The sequence below is a fragment of the Podarcis gaigeae genome, assembly GCF_964106915.1.
Source record: "Podarcis gaigeae genome assembly, chromosome: 8".
NCBI classification, from domain to species: Eukaryota; Metazoa; Chordata; class Lepidosauria; order Squamata; family Lacertidae; genus Podarcis; species Podarcis gaigeae.
In genome coordinates, this window is record NC_139684.1 from 52,728,329 (window position 1) to 52,751,709 (window position 23,381).

The 23,381-nt window shown below is 44.6% G+C and overlaps 1 protein-coding gene and 1 long non-coding RNA gene across 4 annotated transcripts in view; one reads left to right on the forward strand and one right to left on the reverse strand.

Moving 5' to 3' along the window:
- HYDIN (HYDIN axonemal central pair apparatus protein) overlaps window positions 1-22,554 on the reverse strand; it is a 134,379-nt gene extending 111,825 nt beyond the window's left edge. The window contains exons 1-8 of one of the 3 annotated variants that reach the window (XM_083749879.1): window positions 22,186-22,554; window positions 17,509-17,651; window positions 15,344-15,469; window positions 14,067-14,186; window positions 8,615-8,749; window positions 7,282-7,481; window positions 5,971-6,095; window positions 3,803-4,004 (exon numbers count right to left, since the gene is read on the reverse strand). In XM_083749879.1, the coding sequence (XP_083606005.1) occupies window positions 3,803-4,004; window positions 5,971-6,095; window positions 7,282-7,481; window positions 8,615-8,749; window positions 14,067-14,186; window positions 15,344-15,469; window positions 17,509-17,628 (1,028 nt within the window). In that variant the 5' untranslated portion in view covers window positions 17,629-17,651; window positions 22,186-22,554. Of the gene's footprint in view, window positions 1-3,802; window positions 4,005-5,970; window positions 6,096-7,281; window positions 7,482-8,614; window positions 8,750-14,066; window positions 14,187-15,343; window positions 15,470-17,508; window positions 17,652-19,827; window positions 19,947-21,643; window positions 21,758-22,185 lie in introns of those variants that run through there. The other 2 variants (XM_083749877.1, XM_083749878.1) reach the window with 2 other exon arrangements.
- LOC310849620 lies at window positions 4,171-7,736 on the forward strand. Its single transcript, XR_014566998.1, has 3 exons — window positions 4,171-4,263; window positions 6,328-6,485; window positions 7,454-7,736. It is a non-coding gene; the product is annotated as an uncharacterized lncRNA (long non-coding RNA).
- Window positions 22,555-23,381: the final 827 nt, after the last annotated feature.

The window sequence follows — 23,381 nt, forward strand, 5'->3', positions numbered from 1 at the left end:
AATATGGAGTAAGATGGTGCTTATTCCGAAAATTCTCATTGGCAAAGCAGTCAAGCAAAAAATAGAGTATGACCATGACAAACAGATGGCCTTATGCCATTTAGCATCGTGAGCAAAACATCCCTCTCATAACCACTCCTTGTCAGGAATTCTTCCTTCATTAGCCAGTTACACACCTCCAAAGTGTTATCACAGAAGCTGTGTAAATTTAATAGCCTCACTGCAATGCCTTTTAAAAAATCCCTCTGAATTATTATCCTCCTTGGTGCTCCCAGAATGAAGAATGACTCCCTGATGTCTTCATGGGTTGTCAAGAGCAGAAGGGGGCCTGCTGCACCCTTTGTCAGGTGGACCAGACTTTTGTCACACTTCAGGTCTGGCTGTTCTCCAGCCATTATTAATTCTCATGACAAGGTAAAAGTGTCCAGAAATGAAGAGTCTGCTCTGCATTCAGCCCTGAAATTCACCTTCCCATGAAGAGCTTAGGTCAGACCAGCATAATGTGGAATCCACCCACATTGAATATGGCCCACCAGATGTACCTTGGAGCCTGTCAAGGGTTCAACAACCCCTCCCCCCCATTATTGCAGTCCCAAGCAAGCTACCAAAAAACCCAAGAAGTTGTTGGACCTTCTGGTGGGCACTTGCCTTTGGCTTGGAGGGATGCAAGTTGTGCATATATGGCCTAGAACCCTTACTAAAGATGCCCCAACAGCACCACAAAAGGTCCTAAGTGGAGGCCTAGACGTTTCAGTGCTTAACAGGTAGGGCCAGCCCAAGGCATTTCATTGCCTGAGGCAAAGGACAAGACACCAACTCTCTCTCCCAATTCCAAGTACAAGAGCCAACCAACTGGCAGCTGGATCTTATTTTAACACTAGTGATGGGACAGCATCCTCTTCCACTGCACCTGGGGGCAGGGTTTACAGGGATGCTGCATGACTCATACACATCTGTCTGCTCCCTACCCTTCAGTAGCTGCCACCAGAGATGACTCTTTCACTCTGCCTAACAGTAAGGCCGGCCTGTTTAAAATTCAAAATCCAGGCAACTAATCCTGCATGTGGATCCTGTGGTGAGGGACCTTTCCTTGCAGCCCCAAATCCCACTACTTGCTCAGATCTGGGTCCCCATAGGAACAAAAATCACCCCCTCACTTCTTCCCAATTGTGCAGTTGTGGAGGGGCTGTGCCAGCCACAGGGATCCAGAGGGGTGGAAGCAGGGAAAGGAAGGGGCTGAACTCATCCTCACTTCAGCCCCACTGGAGACGGAGGGCAAGCATCATGCTCCCTCTGGGCAACAGCACTGAGACTTAGCAGCAGGGGCTAGAGTCCGAGAAGGGTGTCAGAATGTGGCTGCAGCTGCCTCCCCTCGCTCTCAGCACCCTGCACCTATCCTTGAGGATCCCCCTTTTATTGAGGGAGAAGGGAAGGAACCCTGGAAGATCCTGGCTTGTAACACTGAGCCCCCTTGCCCCAAGTTGTTCCTCTTTCTCCTTGGGGCATATAGCCCATGCACTCACTGGCCTTAAGTCCTACTCTGACCAAGGAGGAAGGTTACAGCTAGAGTTGCCTGCAGCCTGTCCTTTAGGGAAGCCACGGTGCCTTCAAGTCCACAGCAAGTAGAAGGCAAGGACCAGCCCACCAACTCAGCCCCAGCCATCCTGCCACAGATCCCTTCCATTCTCGTAGCAACACCTGCCACACACACACTCCATTTCCCCACCTGTTCTGTGCCTCTCAGAGAGCTCTAGACTTTGGTGGCAGCAGAGTCTGCTGCTAGAGATGAATGAGTCTGGCAGTTTCAGTTTCTTTCCATTCCTCATTTTCCCACTCTTCAGGTCACCACACTTCCAAATCCACTAGCATTAGTTGTTCTTTTTTAAACTCATCGTAAAATTTATCAGTACTTTAGTGCATGTTTGTCCTAATGGCCACATTTGTGCAAGCAATTTTCCTTAATGGGATGCATTTTTTGATGTTGCTTTCACCAACACAGGGCTTTTAATCATATTTTTCCTTAACATAAACATTTTCCACAAATTTTGGGTTGGAGAACAGGAACTGCAAAATGCAGAAAAGTGCAAAGTTGGAAGGGTCCACCAGATTGCCCCTTTTTGACCTCTCCTGCTGCTAGAATTCCTTCTCTGTTGCCCAGTTACTCCACACACACTCTGCTGCCACAGCCCAGTAGCTGTACTCTGCCCCCGTGCAGAAGAAGCATTAGCATCAAGGAATCTACTGTCCATGCTAAAATTGGTGCAAGTTGGAAACCGAAGTCTGGGAGACTGGGCTTGTGAGGTAAAACAGCAGGCACATGCATGTTGTGCTGAGGGGATCGTGCAAAGTTGTGCACTGATAGGTAGCCACAAGAAACTAGCTCATTGATTGGTGCCTGTTAAGCTCCAGCTTTGGTCCACACTGAGAGCACTGTTAGAGCCACAGGAACCAGAAGAATCAACAGAGCAATAGAATTACACAAATGCGGCTGGTGTAGAAATGTTATAAGATGTTCTGGACTTTAATATTGTTGTGAGATTTTTGGTGCGGGGGGGGGGGGGGAGAGGTTAGGCTGACTGCCTGAGACCCTTCTAATTCCTGGATCCAGCAAGGATTCAATTGTTAAACTAGCCAGTAAGAGCCATAATGGCCTAAAATGGGTGGTAGGCCCTCCCTCAACTAGCTGTTAGTTAGGAGGACAAAAGCCATAGTGGTGATGTGTGAGAGAGAAAGCTAAAGGCTAGAGGCAGGCTGGGCAGCTGAGTGAAAGAGCCATGCCTGATTTCTGCTGGAATCCAAGGTGTGGCTATTGGAAGACCTTCTTATGGGTTTAATGCTCCATCGTAGGCTCAGGTTCTATATATGTATAAATAAGCCATGTTATCATAGAGACACCATATTCTGAGGAAACCAAACCCAGTGTAAGTGCCTGGAACCCCTGCAATCTTGCACTACTCAGAGACTGAGGTGGCCCAAGATGTGGCCTAATGGCCACATGAGACCCTCAATACATCCTCTGGCAGCCCTCAGCAACATTTCTCTCTCTCTCTCTCTCACACACACACACACACACAGCCCTCATGCTGCCTTCCCAAAGTCAAGTAAGTGAGGTGCTGGGCTGTGGGAAGCATGTATTAGGGCTCTGACAGGGACCTAGAGTCCTCCTGCCTCCTTCCCAAAGCCAAGTTAGCACTTCTCCAGCTTTGGGAAGGAGAAAGGAGGACTCTAGGACCCTGCCAGAGCCTCACATTTCCTTCTTAAAGCTCAGCACTTCACTTAGCCAGTTTTGGGAAGGCAGCCTGAAGGCATCAAATTTTGGCCTCACTTGTCTCACCCCACCACACTCCCTGTGCACCACAAGGCAGTGTATGGCCTGCAAGTTCCATGTCAAAGTACCCTTGCAGCCCACTTGGTTGGACTGCCCTGACCTAGATAGACACACATTTTGGTTTCACACAAGGAGGGTTCAGAAAATACTTACCATAAAGTATCCAAATGATGGACTGTTTTTCAAATTATGTGACACCTTAAACTTCTTAAAAACCCTGCATACTTTCTCTGTAACATGAAGATAAAACACTGCAAGCTAACAGGGATTTCTTTTTAAATATATATTTTATTTGGGAACAGTTGGCCACTTTATTTGTATTTATATGTTATATTAGATACATTGTATAATTATATGAAACTATGGTGTAATAAACTTTGAAAGTGAGTAAGGATTGTGAATATGTTTCACTATAATACTGAATTAAAAAATTTGGGTCGGGGAACCCAAAAAATCCAGAGCCCTCAAGTTTACCTTTGTTTTTTTTGCTCTTCCTCTTCTTGTGTTGCAAAGATCTTCCACTGGAAACGCGCAATGATATCACTCCGATTGTGAATAACCACAGACCTCTGGCTCACTAAAGTGATATATGTTTTCTCAACTATCAAGGAGTTCTTGTCCAGTCTCACATTGACGTCTGTAGCTGCTCCATATAAGCATACATGAATATCTTCCCCTAGGAGAGACAGCAAATGAGAAATGGAGAAGGACTTACAGAACTGAGAAGGCCTGCATTTTTTGAGAAGTGCTTTCTTTCAACAAGCTCCACAAAACACAGATGCTTGTGTGTGTCCAACAAGGAATCTTCCTCTTTAGAAGATTTCCTAGGCCAGACATGGAATGGAACTGTCTAGGCCTCAGCCAGTGTTGCCATTGTCTCAGCAGTAATACTTGGAGCTTGTGAAAATAGTGGAAGAGCAGTGCAATCTCCACAGGTAATAGGCTTAGCATTTGTCTCTCTTCCTTTCAAAAGGTGTGATGTTGACATGTGCAATAATAAAGCTTTCTGGCAAGCATTTACCATGCATTTACTTTGGCATACCATCCCTATTACCTTTCTCCAATGGAGCCCTTTTATCAGCATGCTTATTTTTCAAAGCAGAGTTTATAATTTGTGTAAAATATGCAATAGCACTTAAACAAGCAACTGTTTTAGGGCAAATTCAATATTGGATTGTTGTTTTAGCATGCTGCCATTTCTAGTCTTTCCAGCTGGCAACCATTTTATCATCATGCTTTTCCACCCAACCTTCTAATTCACCCTAAAACAACCTTAAAGATATTTTCAAAGTTATGCATAATAGAGCTTAAATTTAAAAAGTGCTTTAGCACAAATTCAACATTGATTTAAAAATTGATTGCTCAAAGTGGTTTTTAAAAATTGTGAGTTTGAGTGCATTGTCCTTTTCCTGCACATATGGTTATATCACAGCCACAAGTGTGGATGGGATATAACAGGTTGGATACACACCAGCAGTGCCATATTCCCTTCCCTACCACAACCCCTCCCCCCCCAAAAAAAACCCTGTGTAAGTGCCGAGAACCCCTGCAATCTTGTTCTGGACTACTATGGTTCTCAACTATGTGTGTGTGTGCCTTCTCAGCATAACAGATGCAGACAATTGACTGAGCATATAACAGTATTGATTTGTTGTTTTGTCAGCATAGAAGTCTGAAAAACCTGAATCAGGCACCTATTTATCTTTTTGGGTAACATGTTTCAGAAAGAGTAAGACATGCCATCATCAATCATGTTGGTATCCTGCTGTGCAGGCCAGGTAGTTTGCAATCTGGATTGAAGGGGACTCAGTGGCACATAGCCTTGTGTGAAGAGAAGCCAGGCTGTTAATGCACAGGTGCCATGCACTACACACAGGGGTTGGTTCTAGTGAAAAGGCAAAGGTATTTCTCTCTCTGAGTAAGTCAGGATCATCTTAACATTGCAATCATTGGCTGTGCAGTGACAGCAGAGTGGGATTTTCCACATTGCGATGGAACCTTTCAAATATAGGCTCCGGCATAAACAGCATCTTTGGCAGGACAACTGCAAACTGCTGGTACTATTGCTGCATCAGATGCTTGGGTGAAGATCTTCTCTTGAGCTGGAGGCAAGGTTTGGGGGCCAAATCAGATGTAACCTTCAATTTAGGTGCCTCTTGACATGACTGAAGACACTCATTCACATACAGCATTGTTCTAGCAGTTCTGAAAACTTCATCCAACAGAAGAGATTTCTGCCATTTAGTGCCTGTGGAAGTATCACACCCATATGCTGCTTTGGCATAATTACAGCAGCTGGCAGGCAACAAAAAAAAGGTTACTGAGCACTGTTGCTTCAGCAAACTGTGTTGACATGGGACGAATCAGCGAGTAAGGAAAGCAGGGTTAGGTGAAGCATGTTGTAGAAAAGTCTGCAAACAATCCTGTTAGGCAGCCACAGTTCATTTCAGCAGGGCTCTTTGGCAACTCTCATGCCAAACACCTGGAAGTGACTTCAGTTCAGACAGCAGAGCAGCCCCATATAAGTAGCAAGGCATCTGTAGTAGAGGTTCCTAGATGACATTGGATTGATTCTATGTGCCCTTTTATTCCACAACAAGAAAGCTAAAAGAAAATGATACATCCTTTTATTTTGCACTCACCTGTGTCATAATGCACTACAAGGTCCTCACAGTGGTTGCCACTCTTTTGAGGATGGAAATCAATGGTGAATTGTGTGGTTTCCTGGATTCCAAGGGTCCCAATGGAGGGCTCGATAGAGAATGGTCTGAAATGCAAAGGAGAAATCTGGAACCAATGGGACAAACTAATCTGAAGCCCATGGGAACTAATTGCAATTACCTTGGTCAGGATCAAGCTCATTTTTTTTACTAGGGCCACCTATTCAAGCCTGGTTAACATGGTTTAGTGATCTTGTTAACACTTTTCAACTGGGCTTTTGTACTCCCAGCCAGAGGGCTAAAGAGATGTAAAAGGTGCATTTATCCCTCTCTTTCAAGGCATGTCAATGAGCAGCACTGACCATTCTCAACTATCTTCATATCAGAGACAGCCTCTGGATTCAAGTGGACCAACTGCTGCAGTTGCCCTCAGGTCCTGCTTGAGGGCTTCTCAGATGCATGTTTTTGGCCACTGTGAGAACAAGATGCCTGAAGAGGTGAGTCTTTGATCTTAACTAGCAGCCAGGGTCATCTTCTTATGTCCTTAGGCTGCAAGTACAAAACCAAGACTGGATATTCCAGACCCACTCACGTGGAGTACAAGGGCATAAGCAGGGAGCTCTTTTCAATGCAGAGCTCAGCTAAATAAGACAAAATGAAAGCTAGGGAGCAGTTAAAGCCATCGGTAGCCAATGATATCTTAAGTCTAAGCCACACCCACAGCACCAGTACTCCAGCCTTCTTAGCTCTCACTTACGCAGAGCTGTGTTAGACCCAAACCATGCCAGTGGTCTATTTCTAAGGTGTGGCTGGCCCAAATTCCCCTAGGTTAAAGCACAAGAAATATTTCCTGTAGCCTATGACAACCCGCTCAGTAACTTTAAACATGTTTGACTGAAGTCATTGTCTCCTTTATTATACAGAAAAATTAAAATACAGTGCTACCTCGGTTTAAGAGCCTAATTCATTCTGGAGGTCCGTTCTTAACCTGAAACTGTTCTTAACCTGGAGTACCACTTTAGCTAATGGGGCCTCCCGCTGCTGCGCGATTTCTGTTCTCATCCTGAAGCAAAGTTCTTAACCCGAGGTACTATTTCTGGGTTAGCAGAGTCTGTAACCTGAAGCATCTGTAACCTGAAGCGTCTGTAACCCAAGGTACCACTGTACATACAATAAAGGTTTATTTAAATGGGGAGGGGGGAGAGAAGTCATTGTCTCATGCTCTGGCTATTACTGATGTCACATTCCATAATCTGTAACCTCCTAACCCAGACAGAAATCTCAAGGTTTTACCTCTGTGTAGTGATTTGATAGCGGGCCTCTCGGTTGCCAATGTTACGAACAAGCAGTGTTTTCTGTGTGTTGTACTTGACTGGGCAGGTGGAGAAATTCAGCTTGTCTGGGAAATCCAAAATGCCTCTAGCACCAATGGCTCGAATAGGGACAATAAACTTTTCCCTTTCAGTAATGCAGGTTACTTCATGGAAATAATCCTGGAGAGAAAGAATAATATGCAAGTGAGAAGCCTTGCTTCTGGGGGCTCTGCATCCCTCCACCACAGAAGATGCCAGAAAAGATCTTCAAGGTGCACAGCATAATATTGTAGGATCTACTGACACACCTAATTGCCCCAGAAAAATGACACCTGAACTCACTTCAACCTCTAATTAGGGTCTCACTGCAAACACCTGCAATGACTCTCCAGGAGCCATTTTACAAAAGGAGCTGATTTTTGTCTCTGGACAAACCAGGAGTCTCTGGAGGAGACAAACCATGAACCTGAGTTCAGACAACAGACTAAGCCAAACCATGTCTTAGTGCACAGCAGGAGAAATAGTGGAGCAAAGCAGTTGCAATCTGCTCTCTGGGAGCCTATGAATTGTGCTAAGCCATAGTTTGGCTTCCTGTTACATGTGAACAGATCCATGTGAATATGTGTAGAAACTACCCACTGTACAAATGTAAAATTTATATTCATTGCCCTACCCACGCTTGCCTCAGGCCCGTCCACCACTGGCACATGGTCCCTGAATAGTTACCCAGATGTATCCCTCAGGCTGAGACAGGTTCCTGATCCTTGTGCAAGATGATAAAAGGCAAAGGATCAAGGCAGCCTTGTCCATATCCTTGGGCCTCAATAAATGAATTTTTTATTCATCTCTTTAATGTTTCCATTTGTTCAAGTTAGACAAGATTCATGGGTATCTGAGGCCAGCCACCTGTGTCCTTGATCCTTGCCCATACTAGCTGATTAAGAGAGCCAGAGATAGAATGAGCAAATGAATCGCAGAGTGCAGCATTAGCATATCAGCTCCTATACATTGTGTTCCTCTTCAAACATCCCGAGTGCACATGCCCAACTACCAACTTCTCTTTCTCTGATTTATTCCTTTTGTTTGAGAAGTCCTTCTGCCAATTGTGTGTTCAAGGAGGGTGACGCTGACAATAGGAGGAAATGAGAAATGCCATACATTCCACAAAGGGTGAGCCTGAACTGCAGGGCTATGTGAAAAGGCCTGCTAGTCTCAGGCTTAGGCTCTTTGGCTCCCAGTCTCCTCCATCTTTCTTTGCCATGCAGCCTTAAACAGAAACACAGATTTCCCAGCAGGAGAGGCGATGGTCTTACCTTGTTCTCTTCAGGAGTGAAGAGGATGCGGAATGTCGAATGCATGCCAGGTGCAACTTTGTTACACACATCATTGGGGCTTATGACTCTGAAGTAAGGTGAACTCTCCAGAACAACTTTCACCAGCCGAGGGATCTATAAGAAATGCAGAAAAAATATTTTGCCATGATTCAAATAGATGAATAAAATTAACCAGCCTTGCCATGAGAGACAAATTCTGTATTCTAGCAGCAAACAACCTAGACGGGCTGGTCCAGCTACATCAGTATAGTGGTGGTAAAGTAATCCTATGCACTTACAGCAGTAAGCACAAGTAAGGTAGCACAAGAATTACTGGAGAAATAAGTGCTAAGCTGCAGCCTTGAGAGCATCCCTGGTAACTCTGCTGCTCCTCACCAAATATGATGTTGTGCACCAAGACAGCCCACCTTTATCCATGCATATGTCAAGGAGCTGTCAATGATCCAGGTCAACCACAGGACAGGCACACACACGGAAGGCACAGAAGGCAATTAACTTTTTCTTAACAGAAAATAACAACACAGCAGAGTCCTCTGGTTTGCCTTAATCCAGCTAAGACGTTGCTGAAACTGACCACTAGCTCCGCCATTCCCCCTCTAGCCTTTCATTCTAGATTCCTCCCAAGCAGACAAAGGCTGCAACAAGGGGGCAAGCTCCTCTTCTGGGCCTGTCTGGCCTGTTGCTCAGCAACTTGCACGACTCTCCTCGAGCGGGGTGTCAGAGCAGGAGACAAGCCAGCAGGACTGAGACTGTCCTGCTGCTGTGTAGCAGGGCCCACCTCTGACTCCTCTTGCTCTGAATCTGTGCTCACACTGTGACTCTCAGCCTCTAACCCTGTCCTGGAAGGCCCTCCTTCTCCTGACCCCTCTTGATCACTCAACCCCCTTGCTTCTAGAACCTCCCAGCTTGTCCCTTCTGTAGACTCCTCTTCAGTGTCCCACCACCAGGATCCAGTATCTAAGTTGTCATTTTCTGTGCCCTCCGGAGGAAGGGGGGGCGCTATTGGACAGGTGACTCCCACCACTCTTCCTTATCCAGTCCTTATCCAGCCAGTCTCTGACAGCATACATAGTACCAACAAATGTGCAGCAATGGCAGGAAAACCACAATGACATCAGTAAGGGAAGTATTAGTACTGCTCTAGTCTGCCTTGGCGTGCTGTGTCCACTTGTGGGCACCACAGTTTTAGAAAGATATTGATAAACTGGAACGTGTGCAGAGGAGGGTGACCGAGATGATAAAGAGTCAAGAAACCAAGCCTTATGAGGAACAATTAAGAGAGTTTGGTATATTTAGTGTGGAGAACACTGAGAGGTGATATAATAGCCATCTTCATATACCTAAATGGCTGTCACATGGAACATGGAGCAAGCTTGTTTTCTCCTGCTCAGGAGGGTAGGACTTGAACCAATGGATTTGAGTTACAAGAAAGGAGATTCTGACGAAACAGCTGGAAGAACTTTCTGACAGTAAGAGCAGAGGTTGGATAGCCATCTGTCAGGGATTCTTTCCCGTGATTCCTGCACTACAGGAGTTGGGCCAGATGACCCTTTGGGTCCCTTCCAACTCTAAGATTCTATGATTCCACGATTCCTAGTCCACATCCCCTTCACACATAGTTCACAACCATGCAATCAAGAGGAGCTCACAGCACCACCCTTGTCAAAGGCCTGCTGCAATAGAGCAGTAAGGAGGGCAATGACTAGTATATGCACAAACATCATGGTAAAAGGCTCAGATATCTCTAATCCTAACCCAAATACCACCACCAGCAGTCTCCAAAAAGCTAGGAAAAACACCAGAGCCAGATGGGAACATAGCTGTCAAGTGTCCCTTATTTGAAGGGACAGTCCCTTATTCCAGCGCCATGTCCCACTGCTGTCCCTTATTGATAGATGTCCCTTAAATGATGTCCCTTAAATTTCAAAGGAAGCAGCTCCTCTCCCTCCCTCCCTGTCGGCCAGGGAGGAGGGAGGCTCCAACTGTGTTGCTTGGCTGTGTTGCTCACCCAATAAGAAGTCTAAGAACGACTGGGGGGGTGGAGCTTGCATGCCTTGTGTGTGGCTAGTTAATGCAAGCTGAGGGGGTTTTTGAATGCTGGACGCCATTTTGTTGCACGTGCTGCTGCAAACTTTGCAGTGCAAAGCCAGACCAGGGAGCCATCTTAAGTTGAGGCTGCATAGGCCTTGTGGTGCATGTGATTTAGATTCTATTCAGTTGAACCTCTGGTTACAAAGTTGGTTGGACAGTGTTCTCGAAGCTACCAGCATGAGTTTGACTAGACTGCAGGAGGAGAGGAAGACTGGAATGCCTGGAACAGGTGAGGCTGCAGGTCCCTTATTTTGGCTGCAGGTCCCTTATTTTCAAGGCTGCTGGTCCCTTATTTTCAAATCTGTAAGTTGACAGCTATGGATGAGAAAGGAAGGACTGCCATTTGTATTCAACCTTATATGTAGCAGTGGGGAGTATGTGTATTTATTTTTAACACTTGTCTGTTTGCAAGCATTAATAAGATTTAATTACACTGCAGCCTGATTCACCACAACTCGGCTTTAGAATGATTTCATCCTCCTGAAACCAATAGGGCTAAATAAATTCACACCCAAATATATCACCTGAACTGAGGTGTGGATGAAAGAAACTTGCAAAATTATCTCCCCTAGGCTCTTTGGTATTGTGAAAAAACATCATCTCTCTTAGTCTTATTTCCAATATTCTTCTATTACTAACATTCAGTGTTGTGCCCTCTGGACATAGACACTGTGCTCTTCAGTTGAGGCTGCAGATAAAAACCTTGTCATAATAAAATTACACAAGATGTATTAGCAAAATCACATTGCATCCACTTTGGGCTTCTGCATCAGTGATCTCCCTATTAGCTATTCTCCCAGTAAAGTATTCATTTGTCTCCAAATCATATTTCCTTATATTTGGTGCTGCACATGTTTGCATTGCTACTATGCTGCTGCATTTCTAAACTTTTCACCATCTTCCTGCAGTATTTAATCACAAAACTGTAGGGCTTTGATTACTTTTCACACTTCCTTGTTTGTTCATGCTGCCCTTCTGTTCATTCCTAGCACATTTATTGCAAAGTATCAAGGAAAACATTCAGACCTTCAATATTCTCCTTTAGTATGTTTTCTGCTTCATCTTCATCAATGTAACTTTCCTGATGACAATTCCCACTGGATTCCTCTTTTAGCAAGTGTTCCCCCCCACCCCCCAGACCCTTCCAGTTCCCTGTAAACTATTTTTGTGGGCCGAGAGAGATGCAGCAAAGAAAGTCACGGTCAGGTGGGGTGGAGCTGGTAAACTGTCAAAGCCAATCATGGACAAGCACTACACTACCCCACATGGAATTCCACAAGTTACCAAATTTAGAAGTTTGGAGATAGAGAGACAGGCAGTCCAAGAAGGCAAACAGTGGGGATATGCGTTATCTGTGCAGTGTAATGCTTCTCTAAGCAGCATTTGTTTAATTAAAACTGGCTCCGTTCTCAGCCCAAAGAAAATAGGGAATTCATTGGGTCCTGCCCATGACATGGACCACTGGCAGGAGGAGGCTCTCAGCGTGGTGGTGTCCCACATTCTCCATGGAGGATTGGAAGAAAAGCATAATTATGGTGACACTAAGAGGGAAAGACAGTCAGCAGCCACTGACAAGACAACAACTGATACAGCCCCATATCCTAAATGACATGTAAATGTTTTTGGCCTATCAGGTTTTTCCTCCTTTCATTGACACAGCACGGCTTGAAAACCTTACTTCAAGAAGCAGCTTCACGGAAAGCAAAGACTGAAAGTGAAGTGCCCTCCCAGGACTAGGTGAAATGCCCCACCAGCTCACATTTGGGAACAATTTCAGAACAGAGGCAAAACGTTTATTTCAGATTGGGTGGATGTGTTTTTCAACCAGTCCATAAACATGCTACATGACATTATAATTAAATGCCAAATTATTCAACACATTATTCCTTTCCTTAGCAAAGATAGAAATGACAGCAAATTTAACACTGATTGAACACTAGAACAAATATGTAAGTCATACTTTTGCTAATTTGGAGCAAACTCTGCACAAACAACCACTAAACGGCCAGCTGTTCCTTTCAACAGCAGCTTAAAGCCAAGTGCTGGAAGGAAACTAGCTAAATGGATGCTGGCAGCTGAGGGGCAGGGAAGCCATTTCTGACAGTTGGAGGCAATCTATTACTTGATGGACAAAGCATAAGGGATGCAGTGTGCATGTAATCTGATCATGATTGCTCAGTTAAGCAAAGAGTACACATGCTGCAGGCAGCAGCACAGGAGTTTTGGTGAAAACACAGTCCTGAAGGAGCCATGAAGGAGCCTTTGAGCCATGAAGGAAAAAAAATGGCCAGTTGAGAAGCTGTGGACTACTCTACTTTCAGTGTTCAACAAGCTCCATTTATTTATCACCTCTATATCCTTCCTTCTGTGGTGGAACTCACAGCAGCATTCATAGGAATCCCAGGCACTGAACAGACTTCAGTTTCATGACTATGCCATCTCAGAATGGTCATAAGCAATAAGAAGGATCAAGCAAGCCTTGTACAGTATATATTTGTGAGAATGAGATCTGAAAAGATTATGACATTCAGAGGGAGCACAAAAAAAACAAATCTTCACTAAGGTATCTGGTTGCCCTTTTGGAAAGGACTTACATCATTTAACTTCACAACATTTAATAAAACATGCAATCAAAAATACAGTGGTACCTTGGGTTACATACGCTTCGGGTTACATACGCTTCAGGTTACAGACTCCGCTAACCCAGAAATAGTGCTTCAGGTTAAGAACTTTGCTTCACGCTGAGAACAGAAATCGTGCTCCGGCGGCACAACAGCAGTGGGAGGCTCCATTAGCTAAAGTGGTGCTTCAGGTTAAGAACAGTTTCAGGTTAAGTACAGACCTCCGAAACGAATTAAGTACTTAACCTGAGGTACCACTGTACAGGTGTATCCTGCCTTTAAATCCTTTGCATTTAAAGAAAAAGCAGCTCTGTAGATACATATATCATTTCCACTGATAGTTTGTTTACTTTGGTTCTTGTTAAGATCCATAGATCACAGATATGTGAATTGTGAGCCCAGTTGCAGTAAGCCTGGAGTCACCATGGTAGGGGCATAGGAAACAATAAATGACATTGCAACCTTTTTTGGTATCAAAATGGACACCACTTTTATTGAAACCTCAGCAAAGCCTCACCAGGCCATCCTCTCAGTCCTTAGATCAACTAGATAGCAAACAACAAGGGCTAAAGAGGAAGTTAAAATGGGACATAGGCACTGAAAAGTTTGCCAGGAGAGTTATTTCACTGGGAAGAAGAGAAAGAATACTCCAGCCATTGTGCTTTCTCTCCCTGCATCCCACCTCAAAACTACTTTACAGTTTCACTGACATGTCATACCTTGTCATTGTTCCTCAGAATTAGTGGCACTTCATACATCTCACAAGGGGCATAATTCTGGAAAATCACTTCTGACGGGAATGGTTGAAACAGAGACTGGTCCAGATCAACAGAAGAGAACTGAAGAAGACACAAAGGGATACATGTAAATGCTGCCTGGCAGTCGCAGGACTTGGAAGCAGGACAGGCCAGCGCCACTCAGAGTGGAGCCATTCTGCCCCAAAGGAAAGGTACAACTTCAGGCATTCAGGGAAGAGTAGCATGCCATTCTAGTAGTATTCCAACAGACCTATTACATGGGTTAGTTAGTCCTGTTTTCTCTGGTTATGCCTCAGTGTCATTGTGTACCACCATCTCCTGCTTAGCCTTCATAAGTCTGTCTCTTCCAGGCTGTTTAACCAGGCAACATATCATCAGTCTGCTGCTGCTGGCAAATTACCAACTTCAGAACCAAAGCCCACAAATGTTCACTCAGCAGCAAGTCACCCTGTGTTCAATACTATAATAATAATAATAATAATAATAATAATAATAATAATAATAATAATATTTATACCCTGCCCAGCTGGCTGGGTTTCCCCAGCAGTTCCGGGCAGCTCCCAACAGAACACTAAAAGCAAAATAAAACTTCAAACATTAAAAACTTCCCTAAACAGGGCTCCCTTCAGAGGAAAGTATGCATAGGATTGCACACTTTCATGATTCAGCTCTAGGACCTATGGGAGTAAATGATAATAATTACCTTAAATAAACAGTAATTGGAGTTATACATTGGACAGTAATTTAAGAAACTAGCCCATAATATTTATCCTAGGCCGCAACAAGCATGGTTTGTTGTGGCTGCCTCTCTTAATGAAAGCACACTTTCATTCCACGGGTCTCTTTCAGCATCATGTCAGAGACATGAGAAAAAAGAACTACAAGTCTTGTTGATGGTAGTGAATAGGAAGGTTGTGGCAATTATTTGGAAGGAGCAAACAAAACTGATATTAAATCAAACGTACAAGAATGTGTGGACTACCAGTTTTTAACATATAGCGTTAAAAAATAGATAACAAAGGCACTGGACATCCATAGCAAACTTTGGTCAGACATTTTTGGATGATGGCACTAGAACCCTCTTGGGACTGCAAATCTACAGGCTGAACAACTAGATCAGCATTCCTCAACTTGGTGCCCCCAGATGTTTGAGCCTGCAACTCCCATCAGCCAGCAAGTATATAATTATGTTAATGTGCTATGTCATAAATAAATAGGGGCGAATGTGGAAGAGATACCTTCTGGTGTGAGGTTTCGCTCATGTCCAGAAGCTGCACAATTCGAGGCCGGCGCACCTCATGGGTGTTTGCCAGCATCTGCTCCGTCGTTAGAGTCATTGCTTTCAGGAAGGCAGATGGAGTCAACTGCAGTTGAAAACAAAGACCACATAAATGCCTGAGTTAAGAAAGGCTTTCCTTGTTAAGCACTTCTGATTAATATGTGTTCACTGCTGAATCCTAGACCTCCATTAATTTTCCTGCTGAAACATTTAAAATTCAGGATGCAGGACTTCCATTCTACCTATCTTAAACGAACTCTTACTGGAAATGGCACCTGCTTGCAAGATTTTCAGATGGCCGCATGATTTCTCTCTTGTGCTGAACAAAGTCAGCAGTTAAGGCACAAAGTAATTAAATCCCATTGCTATTTTAGAGAGAGATTGTGGGATTTTGGTAGGGCTAATTTCTCTAGATACTTAAAGGGCGAGGGACACAATAAAATACTTTCGCTCATGTAAGGTAAAGGTAAAGGTACCCCTGCCCGTACGGGCCAGTCTTGCCAGACTCTGGGGTTGTGCGCCCATCTCACTCAAGAGGCCAGGGGCCAGCGCTGTCCGAAGACACTTCCGGGTCACATGGCCAGCGTGACATCGCTGCTCTGGCGAGCCAGAGCTGCACACGGAAACGCCGTTTACCTTCCCGCTAGAAAGCGGTCCCTATTTATCTACTTGCACCCGAGGGTGCTTTCGAACTGCTAGGTTGGCAGGCGTTGGGACCGAGCAACGGGAGCGCACCCCGCCGCAGGGATTCGAACCGCCGACCTTTCGATCGGCAAGCCCTAGGCGCTGAGGCTTTTACCCACAGCGCCACCCGCGTCCCCATTCGCTCATGTACAGAATGACAAATAAACCGGCTGAGAGTTGCAGCCGGGGACAGGGTGGGAATGTTTGAAAAGCATAAGCTCGTTTTTCACTTTGTGTCTCACAAACTAATAAGGAAAGTGGGACAGCAATTAAATAATAAAAATTTATCAAACTGTGTGCATCTTTGTCTGTGATTACCCCAAAACTTCGGAACTCCCTTCCTATTGACTTCTGCCATGCCTCATTAGTACAAGTGGTTTTGACATGTGTTGATAACCTTGTCTTCTTGCTCCTATGTAGGGAGCAAAAGAACAAGCAAAGGGAACCAGTGGAAGCTCTCTTCCTCAAACTTTGGAGGGGAAAACTTATAGACTTAACAACACACACACAATCCATCATATACTGGTGAATCATTGTCTCTCTCCGCCTCAATGAGTTTCCTTCTGGTCTTCCGTACACACTAAGGGGTACTTTAATCAGTGACAGGTTTTTCTGTTTTTAAAACATAAACCCTAAACATCACCAAAAACAGGAGGGGACAGATGTCCAGATTGCAGGATCTGCTGTTCTTATTCTACTACATCCCTGAGATCTACCAGCCTGGTGCAAACGTCATAGTCTTAGAAAGAAAAAATTTTGAGCCCAGGAATTAATTTTGAACACTAGAAGTAAACTGAGCCCACAGTTGTTATGCACAGAAATGCACTCCTGGTCACCACAGGCTTTATTTCTGCAATCAGTCTAATTTGGGGGACAGGGGGTGGGGAGATACATTTTTTTTCCTCGTAGCACTAAACAGCTGGATGTTAGAAGTCCTCCTTGCCAATCTACTGCAAACTCACCCAGAAGATGCTCATCTACTTTCTGTCCATCCTGATCTAAAATGGACATTGTATTTAAAATGCACACTGTCTTTTGCTTACTGTCTCACATTAAGGGTTTATTCAGATTTACTTTTTGTCCTGCTCTTTCCCAGCATGGTGCGCACTTTAAAGCTCCATGTTCAAGGACCTCTCCACCCCCGAGCTTTCTGTGCAAAAGCCCAGTCTTAAAAGCCGAAGCACAACAAATGGCAATGTGGATTTTCCTCCAATTCAGCTTTAAAGAGCAGTTTTTTGAGAGGAAAGCTCCAGAGAGAAAAAGGGGGTGCCAGAACACGGTGCTTTAAAGTGTTCACCATGCCTGGAAAGCATGGATGAAAGGTAAATGTGGATAAGCTCTAAGGCATGTCAAACTAAAAGGTGTTCAGGAGTCATTATCACAAAGGTAGATTCAATGACTTGGCCAGGTATTAGATCAGCTGAGCGCAAGCAAACATACTGGGGCATGCTTCTTTTCTTCTTTGACCAGTTTTGGGATGTGAGGTATCACCACCTTGCTTTGAAATTCTTCTGAGAACTTGTGGGGACCCAAGGATTTCTGGACTCGGTCTGTTAGCATCTTTGATTAATCTGTCAGAACCTCTGGAATAAGAACAACAACAAACTTGGTTTAAACAGTGAGAAAAAAAGTCTCCTGGAATTCACAATTCTGCTTGAGTTTCAATCCTGACTATCACTGAACTGAGAATGGCTGCCAATTATTTCCCTTCAAAAATATATCAATATGAAACTCAAAGTGGAAACTAGTAGAGAAGCAGTCTCAAGATCTGATATTCTCATTTACATGGATTTTGGTTTCTCTGTATTCCAGCAACAACAGAATTATCAGCCTCCCATTACCCAGTTATCACTCCCTTTTGTGTGTGATGTGTAACGGGTGCCTTGAGCCCCCCCTTTCCAATTAGCAGATGACATGGTGTGGCTGCATCTCTCACTCCAGCTGAGTCGCTGCTGCATACTGAGAGGGGAGACCACAAGGTTGGTGCTGTGCAAATGTGCTAGTAGGAGTGTCAGAACAGTTCTTCCAACACAGTAGCATCACACTGACCTTGTCGTCACTGCTTCCATCTCCCTCTTCATCCTGGTATGTAATGGCGACTTCATTGGAAGGAGGTCAGATGACCCGCCCAGTCCCACCATGCTATCTGCTAATGGCCAGGACTGTTTATTTGGATCAGAACAGAACCTGGTTGTTTGAAGATGCAGCAGGCAAGTTTCTATCTGCACGTAGGAGCATCTTACTTGAAAGGGCTCATGGGCTCTTAACTGAGCTCTTATTCAGCTAAGTCATGCGTGGCTTTCAGCTGGATTGTGTATAATGGTTTCTGTGATTTTAGGTATTGTTTGTTTTTTCATGAACCCTATGACAGAGATGCAATAGAAGCTAATAAACTAAAACAAGAAGACCAGAACGTAGGGGAAATCAATTTACTTAATACGGTTTCAAAGGGAAGTGGTCAGGGAGCTGTACCTTAAAATGGAAGATCTGTAAAACAGAAATCACTGGTTGAACATTGGTATCTGCAGCCTCAAAGAACAGAAGGAAAGTGAGAAAACTGTAACATTTCTAACTTAATGGCTTAATGTAGCCTTTGCCAACATGGTTCAAGATCTTCGCCCAGAGACACTGTGCAGAGCCAGTCACCTCTGTTCAAGTTCAAACAGATGTTTGGGCCCTGGTGAGTAAAATGTTGGGCCCAGGTGGAGTGAAATATGGAGCTTGTAATGGGGTCACTTCTACTACTAGAAAACCACCTTTGCGTGCCAGTGTCATCCCCCCCCCGACACTTATCCTTGTGAAGGGATGGAGGAACAAATGGCAAGGAAGGCTTACTGGAAAGGTCTTGTGGACCTCTCCTTAGCTGGACTGTAATTTCCTGCCACGATTCATAGGAGTTACAGTTTTCTAGGCTTCCCAATTCAATGAATAAACCAAAAAGCCTAGGAAACAAGTTCACTACACCCAAGCAGGAACTAAGTACATCCTCAAGGTTGTTCAGAAAGATGCTTGTTGGAACAGGGAGCGGGTAGGATTGAAACATTGGAGTGATCTCTGGTTTTTTTTAAGCTTTCTCCTAGAAAGCGGGGGGGGGGGGCGCAATCCAAGGCAAGCTGGGGAAGCTCACTCATCATCACTACTATTGATGCACTGAATCAATATGCCAAACTCCTGACATATATTCTGTCTGGAAGTATCTGTACAGTAATCTGCTACGAAAAACTGGCTTCTTCTGAAGAAGTGTGCATGCACACGAAAGCTCATACCAAGAACTGACTTAGTTGGTCTTTAAGGTGCTACTGGAAGGAATTTTTTTTGTTTTGGCTTCCATAAGTTATTTACTGCCTTTTTACAGATAATGTAACTAATTTCATCTCAGTGGCCAATATACAAGAATCTACTGTCCTGCTGTCTTCATATCCCCCCCCCCCATCAAACACAGACTGGAAATACTTTACACTAGTTAAAAAAGAATTGCTTATTATTCACTGCATAATCTTAAATATTATATTTCTGGAAGCACAGATTCCAAAGCACACTTGCAAGTTACAGTGTAGGGAGACCTCTTTAAAGACAACTAAATGGAGTCCTGGGATTATATGCTGTATACACCAGCAACAGGAGAAGAATCCAGTTGAAGCTGGCATGGTTGCGAGTGAATTCAGAGCAGGACTGGGAAGTCCTGAGTTCACATCCCCCTTAAGCTATGAAGCTCACTAAGTGACCTTGCGCCAATCATCATCTCTCAGCCTAACCAACCTGATAGGGTTGTTGTAAGGACAGGGAGGAGGGAGTAGAGAACTGTGTAGGCCGCTCTAAGCTCATTTCAGGAAGGATGGGATATAACTACATAATAAAAAAAAATAAGAAAAGAAATGCTATTTTTAGTGAGTAGGCTCATTTGGGAGGAAGGCATATGGTTATCTATGACAGCTGACAATTTAAAAGGCAAACAGCAAGCTTCATACCTGCCTCCTTTTGACACTTTCTCTTTCCTGTCAGTAAGAACTTAAACACTGTGATCTATCTGAGGGCTCTATAGGAACTTGAAAGCATAGCAGATGGCATTTCAAAAAGGCCATATTCCACTGTAGCATCTTTGCCTCCTGCTATATGCAATAATACAGATGTTCAACTGCGTGTGACCCTGAAATGTGCATCCCAGCTCCAACAGATCTCTCCTTTCATGTTCTGCTTCCATTTCAAATCTTTCAACATGAAGGTATCAGTGCTTACATCTCCTCTGTCCCCTGCCTCTTTATATGGTAGAAGGCTCAGAAATGAGACACAGGGAGGTAGGGTGGAGATAAATGAACTCCAGCCTAGAGGCACTTAAGAAGCTATAAGAAGACCTGCCTCCTTCATGGCCTGAGTGAGATCCAGCTACACAGCCCTGCTCCCTTGCGTGCCTCAGGGCTGTTGCACAATAGATAAGGAGCAAAAGTGCAGCAGAGAGGAGGCAGGCAGGCAGGCAGAACACTTAGCACCAGAGGGACACCATGTAATTTTTGCTCCTGATATTAAACCTGAATATGATTTATTCTAGGAAACTTCTGTAAGCTGCTTTGAAAGTCTCTTGTAACATATACATAAGAACATAGGAGCCTGCTGGATGAGCTAATGGTCCACCCAGTCCAGCATTCTGTTCTCACAGTTGCCTGTGAAGCTTGCAAGTAGGACCTGAGCACAAGAGTCCTTTCCCCATCTGTAGTTTCCAGCAACTGGTCTTCAGAAGCATTAATGCCTCTGACCATGGAGGCAGAGAATAACCATCATGGCTAGTAGCCATTCATAGCCCCATGTTGAGACCCATGTTGGGCATTGCAGGGGGTTGGACTAGATGACCCTTGGGCCCCTTCCAACTCTAAATTCTACAATTCTATGATTCTTAAGCCATCCAAGTTGGTGGCCATCACTGCCTCCTGTGGAAGGGAGTTCCATAGTTCAACTATGCACTGTGTGAGGCTAAAGAGCAGGCTATTGGTATTCTTAATAAATAATAGCTTATACTTATAGCCTTGTGCTTTCAAATCCAGAATAACTCCCTATAACAACCTGTCTGGATTCAAAAGTACGCTAGCACCTTAGTGAGCAATTGGTTTCTCATAGGAACATAGGAAGCTGCCTTATACCGAGTCAAACCGTTGGGTCTATCTAGCTCTGCAATCTCTACTTACTGGCAGCCATGGCTCTGCAGGGATTCAGGCAGGGGCCATTCCTAGCCCTACCTGCAGATGCTGTGGGGACGTGGGATCTACTGCATGCAAAGCACATGCTCTTGTGATGCCACCCCATCTTTCCGAGGCAGCTGCCTCCTCCATCGCTACTTCCTAGTGTGGCCCTTCCTTCTAACACTGAGGCTTTTCGTCCCTGCATCATGCATGCGTTCAAAGGCCGGGCCTAATCAACCCTCTCCCCACACCACAAGTTCCTTGAGTGCAAATGCCAGGTACCAGTTCAAGCAAGGAGGAGCAAGAAGGTCTCCAAGGACGTTGAGCAGGTGTCCCAGGGCCCAGCAGCCCATCCTCAGCCATTCCAGACCAAGAGAGCAGACAAAGGCCGCCTGAGCACTTACTTGCCTGGTCCTCCTCCTGCTGCTGCTGCTACTACGGCTGCTGCTGACGCCTCCAGAGCAGCTCCACAACTTCTAGGCCTTCTTTCTCCCTGGCAGACTGTGGCTGTTACTCTGGTTCCCATAGCAACAGGGCCTTCCCTCTGGCAGGGCGCATACACAGAAGGCTGCAGGCCTTCCAGCACCATGGCAACTGCAGGCTGGCAGGCAAGCCTTAGCCATTAGCCCCAGGGAGTGAGAGGAGGAAGACTAGAAGCGTCTTAAAGCAACACTGGACTGGCTGGGGTTTCTAATTTCTTTTTGAACTGTTATTTGTTGTTCTTGCTCCGACAAGGACACCAGTATTGATTCGGGAATTTGGGCCACAGCAGCCTGCAAAGACACTGTGATTTCCCTGCTCTCTGCACCAATCCAGCATAGTGTGCTACAAGGGTGACCTCACCAGTTTTGGCAGTGGCTAAAAGAAAAGAACAAAACAAAAAATAAAAAATAAAAATACATTGTACTGGTGAGGGTGCAAACTAATTCCCCCTCCCACAACCCACCTCAATGCTGCCCCTGGTGTACTGCAGCACCAGCAGGTATCTATAGGTGAAAGACACTTCTAACAAAGGTGATGATGAGTCCAATATGCCAGAAATACAAGTTTTTGCTGGATTAGGAGCAGCCTGTGAGCAAAACCTTCTGGAGGCCAACACAGTTTGCCATTGTCTCAAGTGTAATGGCCAGTCAAACTCTCTGTTCTAGTCCTCTCTAGAGGCTTTCACATCAAATTTCCCGGGTCCTATAAAGGTAGATTGTGGGTTTTGGATAGTGTATTGAGGCCATCAGATCCTCTAATAAGGCTGTCAGATACTTTCAGAGACACTTGGAGCCTGTGGGGCATAAAGAGAAACAAAGAAGTACCACAACTGAAATTACTGTCATTTTGCTACAGAGAGGAGGTTGAACTGATCTTCTCTATAATGCAGTATTCAAGAATTCACAGGCCTGTGCAGAGCTTGTCTGAGGCCTGAGAAGATCCATATTAGAGTAGATCCATTTTTGGGTACCAAATTTTGATCTTGCACAGGGCACCATATTATGAAAGATTACCAAAATCCAACCCCTGCCGAATGACTCAGGCTAATCTCCAAAGCAATGGGGAGGAGGGGCTACACATATGCAGCCCAACAACATCATAGTGCCCTCCGCGATATAAGGGTCCCTGAGAAGGTGTTCTCAGCTTTTACACAAGGCAAGGGGGCTTCAGATTGTGTTGTAAAAATGTAATATGGCTGATAACCATTCTACCAAAAGGTGCTTTCAGAATACCAAATAATTTACCAACAATATAAAGACGACAATGTCTGTACACTGACAAAAAAAAAATACATCTGCAGAAGACAATGAATGTACTTTATGGCTGTGTGTGAGAGAGAAACAGAGACAGAGAAAGTGCATGCACGCCTAGACAATCTTGGCAGAAGGAACGAATTACTTCTCAACACTACCCCACTTCATTTGTGGTTTTGGTTCAGTAGCAGACAAGCAAGTTGGCCTCTTCCTTATCTGACTAGAGTAGCGTTAGCAGCATACTATTAATTCCATGGTAAAAATCTCACACTGAGCACAGTGATTTAAAAAATGGTGTTTGAATGAAAAAGTAAACAGATTAAGGTGAGAAGATTTTAGTCTAGCAACATCAAGGATAACATTTTCAACTTTTGGGAAAACATAGGAGCCAACAATGTTTTCTGTG